Genomic DNA, 8,336 nt, shown 5'->3' on the forward strand with positions numbered 1-8,336 from the left:
CGAAGGAGGAACATGAATAAGATTCGCATAGACTTGACACTTATGGCATTTCTTCACAAATGCGAAGCAGTCTGCTTCCATTGTAGGCAAATAGAATTCAAGTCTCAAAATCTTTTTGGACAACATTTTCCCATTCATATGAGGTCCACAAACTCCCTCATGGGTCTGCTCAATAAGCTCTGCAGCTTTATTTTCATCAACACAAAGGAGTTGTATGCCATCAAATGACCTTCTGTACAACTCTTCACCAGAAATAACGAAGTTGGCAGCCAATTTCTGAAGAGTCTTTCTTTCTTTACTTGAAGCTTCTGGAGGATGGTCCCCTGCCTGAAATAAGGTTTCTGATATCTGTGTACCAAGGCTTCCCATCTGGACACCTGGCTGAAACCTCTATAGCATTCACATGCGCAGGAGCCCACTGAAGTCTGACAACTAGCGGCTGAACCTCCATTGATATAGAAATGTCTAACATCAAGGCCAAAGTAGTTAAAGCATCAGCAAAATGATTTCTGGTCCTTCACTAGTGAGTGAATGTAATGCTCTTGAACTTTCTGACCAAAGATTCCAAATAAGTGTTATAAGGGATCAATTTATCTTCTCGAGTTTTTCATTGCCCATTAATCTGGCAAATGATCAAGATAGAATCCCCAAACACATCAATATCCTGAATCTGCAAAGCTAAGGCCGCCTCAAGTCCGGCGATGCAAGCTTCATACTCCGCCATGTTGTTCGTGCATTCAAACTGCAGCTTGATAGAAACAGGAATATACTCCTTCCGAGGGGATATAAGCACAGCTCCTACTCCCTGTCCTCGATTGTTGACAGCTCCATCAAAGTACATAAGCCACTTAGTACTCGAAGTTTCTTCTTCAAACCCATGATTTCTTCATCAGGAAAATCTGCCTTAAGAAAAGCATTCTCTTCAACAGGCGCATCAGCTAGCTGCTCAGCAACAACACGCCCCTTAACTGATTTCTGAGTGACGTAGGTAATGTCAAACTCAGATAACAACAATAACCACCTTGCAGTCCTTCCTGTAAGGGCGGGCTTCTCAAACAAGTACTTTAACGGATCCATATGTGATAACAAAAGAACCTTGTTTGATAGGAGATAATGTTTAAGCCTCTGGGTAGCCCAAACTAATGCTAGACATGTCTTCTCCAAAATAATTTACTTTAATTCATATTCTAGCATCTTCTTGCTGATGTAGTAGATAGGCTTCTCCCTTTTAGACTCTGAATCTTGCTGAGCAATCATGCATCCCATCGCTGTATCTGTGATAGACAACTACAACAGCAACGGCTGACCTGGAATGACAGGTGATAGAACAGGAGGTAAAGATAAACATTGTTTAACTTTTTCAAAGGCCTCCTGACACTCTTCATTCCATTTCTTTGAGGAATTCTTCTTCAGAAGCTTGAAAATGGGTTCAGACATCATCGTCAAATGAGATATGAACCTTCTTAGATACTGAACTTTTCCAAGGAAACCTCAGATCTGCTTTTCTGTCTTAGACGGCTGCGTTTCTTGGATCGCCTTGATCTTTTGTGGGTCCACTTCGATCCCTCTTTCGCTGACCATAAACCCTAAGAGCTTTCCTGATGTAACACCAAATACACACTTACTCGGATTTAAGCGAAGCTGATATTTTCTGATCCGCTCAAAGAACTTTCTCAGGGCAACAGTGTGCTCAGGTCGAGTCTTGCCTTTTACAATCATGCCATCGACATAGACTTCGACCTCTTTATAGATCATATTGTGAAGAAGAGTTGTAGCAGCCCTCTGATATGTAACACCAGCATTTTTCAGACCAAACGACATCACTGTAGCAGTAAGTACCCCACTGAGTAATGAACGTTGTTTTCATCATGGCTTCAGGCGCCATCTTAATCTGATTGTAGCATGAAAACCCATCCATAAAGGATAGAAGAGCATGTCCAACTGTATTATCTACCAAGAGATCAATGTTTGGAAGAGGAAAGTCATCCTTATGACTTGCCTTGTTCAGGTCTCGAAAATCGATACACATTCGAACTTTTCCGTCCTTTTTGGGCGCCGGTACAATGTTCGCAAGCCATTCTGGATATTCAACATCTTGAATAAATTTTACTTCTAACAGCTTCTTAACTTCTTCGTAAACCTTCAGCTCCCATTCAGTTTTGAGTTTTCGGAGCTTTTGCTTCTTTGGCTTAATACCAGGGATTAAGGGTAAGCGATGCTGAACAATTTCCTCACTTAATCCTGGCATGTCATCGTATGACCAAGCAAAAACTTGCTTGAACTCTTTAAGTAAGGTGATTAATTCATCGCGTTCTTCAGGAGATAAAATTTTGCCAATTCGAATCTCCCGAATCAAGGTTTCGTCACCAATATTCAGAGTCTCAATTTTCTCTTCGAGTGGTTTTGCTCGGCGAGTCTCCTCCTGTTGAATCATGTGTCTGATTTCAGGAGGAGTGTCGTCAGCATCCTCATCAGAGGGGAGTCTCGATTGTTATTATTACGATTATCAGATTCTGAAGCAGAAACATTAGAAACAAAAGTTGAAGCAGGAATGTACACAAAAGAAGAATCTTTTATTTCGTTGAATGTTGAATCAAGTACATCAAATGATACCCACATCGGGTTTTACAATAGACTCTTGAAACACATTTACAGACTCGACAAATATGTTGACACCATCGTCAACTGACTCTGAACTATGTATTGAAAGAATATCTGACTCAACGATAGAAACAACATCAGATTCGATCCCACTAGAAGAATCAGAATCGCCACCGACCTCTGGAGACTCAACCTTTATAGTACCTGCATTAAAAGAATTGTTAGAATAAACAGACTCCGAATCAGACTCTGAGACTGACACATACTTACGGACGACTGACTCTTCTGAAGGGACACGACTGTACTGAAAAGTAACCTGAGGTAGGACCTGAGAGGTCCAGTTAGTCAGCAGTTCCTCTGCCGAGGTGATTAGGTGAGTGGGGTTCAGAATCAAAGCATTCTGATCGATCAAACAACGAACTCAGAAGGCTCCGCTCTATGCGTTCTGTCCAATCAGTTTCTGACTCAATCTCTGTGATCTGCACACTTGTCGGCTCATCTTCTAATTCGAGATCAAAGAAAATCTCAAAGCCTGGCAACCTCTGTCTTGTACTATCATCAAGCCATGTCTCAGCGAAGCCACAGAAGGGAAAGTCTGCACCCTCTTTCCGGAATCGGCCATTCATTATCAGATCGATCGGCGCCATTGGTAATTCTAACCCTCTTCGGCAACATTCTGCCCATTTTAGCATCAACTGTTTTATTTCTTTAACTTCTTTCTTTTTAGGTTTGTACCCTAGCCCAAATAGACCATTAAATGCTTTAAACACTAGAAACTCAGTCAAACCCTGATGATATTTACCTAATCCAGCACCTGGTATGTGCCCCTGTCGGCGAATCATCCCGATGACATTCAAATTTGTGCTGGTTAGGAAACAAATTTCCTCATTCATAGCTTCCTCAAAGGTGATGGCAGTCACTTCTAGTGAAAACCCAGTCAGACTTATATCATCGGCCTTTCCCACAGTCAAATCCTGAGTAATAAGCCCTATTTCAAGGTCTGGGTCTCCCCTTACAGTTATCATTCTATTTTTGTGAAGAAACTTCAGCTTTTGATGGAGAGAGGATGGAACAACCCCGAACTTGTGCAACCACGGGTGGCCAAGTAACAACAGAAATGAGGCTTTAATATCTAAAACCTGGAACTCTATTTTGAAGTCTTCTCTTCCGATCTGTATCTCAGTGACCAGAGTTCCGATTACATCTCTGCGAGTGTCATCGTACGCTAGAATACCCTGCTCAGATGGGATAAAGTCTTCAGGACCAAATCTAAGGGTTGTCGCAGTACTTAGCGGGCAAACATTCAAAGCAGAGCCGTTGTCAACCAACACCTCTGGTACCTTCTTCTTATTACAAACAACTGTGATTTTCAGAGATTTGGTGTGGTCTTGGCCCTCAGGAAGCAGATCTTCATCTGTGAAAGATAGGACTTTAGACGCTCTTGTCATGGCGACCAAGCTCACCAACTCATCAGGAGTAGCATCGATAGAGACTTGTGCTGAGTTAAGCTCTCGAAGGACTAACTTTCTGTGCTTGGATGAGGCCATGAGTAAACCCCATACTGAAATATTAGCCTGAGTCTTTTTCAGCTGCTTCAGTAAGTTCTCCTCTTCTTCATCTGCGCTGACCTTATTCTGCCTCTGGTTTTCTGCGTTTCGTGCAACCTCTGCCGGATTTTCTACACTCAGCTCTGGAGGTTTGAATACACGTCCGCCTCGGGTCATATGACGCATCTCATCACAATGGTCATCTAACAACAGTAGCTCGTCTTCTTCCATTCGGACAACATACGGCTCTCTACTGTCTTTTTCTTCAAAGTCCTCAGCCCTTAGGACATACGGAGTTTTCCTTGTCCTTTCTGTATTATCAGTCTGAAATACGCAAGACTGAGACGAAGACGATTCAGCCAATTCATCGTCGTCAAACGAGATTACATAAGGTTGCTTCTTTTTTATTGCTTCCAACTCCCCTTCGTCAAACTTCATCACATAGGTTTTTTCTGTGGTTATGGCACAAATGAGAGTTGATGGATCGAGCAAAGGTTCATCAGTAAAGATGGCATTGGTGGTAGGAGGAGGCATAGCATGATGGTTAGGAAACGGGTTCTGAGTAACGTTTGGTCTTTCAACTGCAAGCTCATCCTTGTCAATCATATTATGAATTGCATGCTTCAAGGCCAAACAGTTCTCAGTCAAGTGCCCCGGACCTCTGTGATATTCACAGTATTGATCCATCCTCCAGAATGTTGGTAAGGGATTGGGTGGAGGTTTAATATCCGGGAGCGGGAAGCTATCTTTCATCAGCCTCTTGAGTATCATTGTTATAGGATACGGAAGGGGATCAAACTTTCTGTCAAAGGTACCTCTCCTTGGTGCCCTTGCAGCTTCTGTAACAACTCTGGCCACAGGCCTGGTGTAACTGACAGCATGAACCTTCTTGGGCTGGATTACAGGCCTTTTACCTTCACGAATTTTAGAAGAAACCTTGGCTCTCAAGCCTTTTGCTATGGCATCCTCTGTCTGAGTACCTGTCTTGATGAGATGATCAAAGCTCGGATAATGCTGCAGTGTCAAGAAATGAAAATACTGAGGAGACAAACTCTTCAGAACTAGTTTTATCTGATCTGATTTAGATATTCTCTGGCTTAGTTGAGCAGACTTACGTCTCCAACGCCTGATAAAGTAGGTGAAAGTCTCCTGAGGACCTTGCTTCAGCTGTTTTAGGTATCTTTTTGTGACCTCAATACCTTCCTCCATCGAGAACTGCTCTATCAGTTTCTCATAAATATCTTCCGGGGTTCTCACCTCTTCTAGTTTCAGCCTTAAGAACCACTTATTCGCAATTCCTATCAAGAAAATCGGAAATAACTGGGCCATTTGCTCGCGGCTCAGACCATACTGCTGTGATAAAATGATAAACCACCTCATGTGATTGCGCGGACATCCGGTTCCATCATATTTATCATAATCATGAGCTTTAAAGTTAGGCGGCAAAGAGACTGTCGAAGACATTATTAGCTCAGAGACATCAAATTTCTTAGGCCCTTGGACTTTCATCTGTTCCATCTCGTGAGCCATCTTGCTAAACTTCTCAGACATTTCTGTTTCAAACTTTTCAAACATCTCCTTTTCTCTATCAATCCTTGTAGCACAATACTCAGCAGCGTACTGTTCTTCGTCTAAATCAACCTCAAAAGGTGGGAACATGTATATGCATTTCTGGAGATGTAGCACGAGGAGGTGGAAGTATTGGACCTCTAGATGCAGAAGCCTTATCGCTTATTTGAGTCTTTATGTGTGCCATCTCCTCTTTCACTCTTGCCATGTCTCGAGTGAGGTTTTTCATCATTTCTTGCATACTCAACAAAATATCAGTAGGGTCAGCCATTTGGTTCACTTCAAAAGAACCTGACGACTCTGGTGAAGAAGGTGAAGGTATTGTAGACGACACAGGAGAATCGAAATGACGAACAAGTCTAGATACTGAGGTAGGTCTAGACCAGGTGGGCTTAGCTTGGGAGTCCTTTTCTGAGCGATGGTTGCTATCTTTTAGAATCCTGATTGGAAGTTAACAAACTAGATTAAATGATTGACAAATGAAATAAGATAGTTTACACCAATAGAGAGAAAAGAAAAACAAACATCCTTTTTGACAGGTTACAACGCCAGCGATTGATTACATTTAGAATGATGAAACTATGAATCGCTGACTGTCTATAACATGTGTCAAGTAAAATTCCTTTCTTTAAATTTTCATCTATAATGAAATCAAATTTACAATCTTTGACTCTGATTATATTCAAGTACAACAAATGAAAACAATAAAGAAATGATAATCTCATGCGGAAGATCCTCAAAGCTCTGCAATCCAAGCTCTTTTGCCTGCGACCTTTCCTCGTAACTCCCCACGCCGGACCTTAGATGTTAAGGCAAACCTCTTTTCCACGACCTTATTTCTCCAAGCAGCTACAATGGACTGAATGAGATCAGGAGATAATTTTTCACAAGAAGGAGGTGTTACAGTTCCGGGAGAACATGGATATCCCGTGATCTAATGAAGCGAACGGGTTGGTGCATAAAAGGTTGACTTTTCTAAACCCATGAGGTACACAAATTGATATGGGTAAGTGCTAGTGATAACTTGTAAGCAAGAATGACTCACACAACAAAACTGACTTCTTTCCACGTGCTGTAACCAATTACATCACTCAACAATGGATTGCGGTTGGTTGGCCATTGGTTGCCAGGACGGGAAATTTTTCAGGGTGTACTTGTCATGGCTTTTTGGCTGGAGGATAGTGAGTTTTTCACAAAGCCATACGTATAACAATTTGACACAGCCATAGAAACTATTTTGAACCTTTTGATGGTCAATACGATCTAGTCCAGAAAAAGTTTCTGTCAGCATAGTAGGAATAGGGTTCCTCCCTTCATTAATTTGGTCTACTACACCAAGCAGAGCCAACGGGGGCAACACGGGAGTCTCCGCGAATGACATGACGTGCAAGAACTCCAAAGATTACGGCATTACGCCGACAATTCTTAAAACGGGAGTTAGCAGGATCAATGTTCTTGGAAAAGAGTTTAATGAGATCATAAATTTTCACATATGTGCCCTTGAAATAAGGTAGAGCATCAACAATATCATTTTTGAACAGCTCACAGAAGAGGGAATTAGAGGAGTCCATGCTTAAAGGTCGAATCCAGAGTCCTTCAGGTGGAATCTCTAACAAGGCGCACCAATCTTCAAAGATTGGACAAAATTCGAAAGGACCAAATCGAAAAACGTGAAGGGTCCAATCCCAAAGTTTTGCAGCTGCTTGGAGAAATTTCCAATTCACATCGGACACACTCAAATGATTGAATGTGCTTATAAATCGATCAACCATGCTCCTCTCATACTCACGCGGGAGAGCTTTGATAGCCTCACTAATCCAATCCTTAAATACGTTATTTGACATGGTTAAACCTAACATAGAGATAGGATAAGATTATTAGAAAATGAAGATAACTTAGTATAAATAAATGACAAGGATAAATTTAACGATCAATCATATGGGAAGGATACAATAGGTGACACAGAATTTTCCACCAATGATCAAAGATGGTCAGCAGATCAAATAGGGTAGACCACGGCTACAAAATGACAAAAGTAGATCATAGACCGGATCTAAATCTAGTGATGAATACCAACAACTATACGATCACCATGATAAAAAATTATAGACCATGGCCACAAAGACAACGGACGAGCTATCAGCCAGATCTCAAGACGAAACAGGTATACAGACAAGCATATACCTTAATAAATAATAGATACACAAATTGAATTTATGACACAACAAAATGATAGATATACAATCTAAGGATAGTAAATAGACTGTGGCCATGAAAGCAACATATACAGGCCACTAATCCAATAATGAACATAATCTGACAAACGATCCATAAAATGGATAAATAAGAATAAACAAAGGATCATGACAAAATAAGCTCATAGTTTATCCTTGACTAGATGAAATTTGACAGCATAACGGCTGTACAAGGAGATCAAAGTAGGGTAAACTCATGGTTTAACTAATTCTAAAAGAATAGCGGTCATGCTTAACATATTCTGCGAAAAATTCAGCAGCATAACGACGCTATAAAGGAATCCTAAAACTCAACATAAAGGCGTATGAATAATGATGAAACGATAAGCTCATCATTGGTAAACGAAATGAGGTTACCAAAGAA

General features: G+C 41.2%; 1 protein-coding gene across 1 annotated transcript; it reads right to left on the reverse strand.

Annotated features, from left to right (window-relative positions):
- Positions 1–2,430: 2,430 nt before the first annotated feature.
- Positions 2,431–5,807, reverse strand: LOC143865789 (uncharacterized). The gene is made up of 4 exons (XM_077375891.1): positions 4,230–5,807; positions 3,023–4,133; positions 2,614–2,805; positions 2,431–2,513 (listed from the first exon to the last, which is right to left on the reverse strand). Exons 1-4 carry the CDS (start codon positions 5,805–5,807, stop codon positions 2,431–2,433), a joined length of 2,964 nt encoding a protein of 987 aa, XP_077232006.1.
- Positions 5,808–8,336: the final 2,529 nt, after the last annotated feature.

Source organism: Tasmannia lanceolata, unplaced genomic scaffold, assembly GCF_043159265.1.
Source record: "Tasmannia lanceolata isolate RefF3 unplaced genomic scaffold, GAP_Taslan_0.1 ptg000109l, whole genome shotgun sequence".
NCBI classification, from domain to species: Eukaryota; Viridiplantae; Streptophyta; class Magnoliopsida; order Canellales; family Winteraceae; genus Tasmannia; species Tasmannia lanceolata.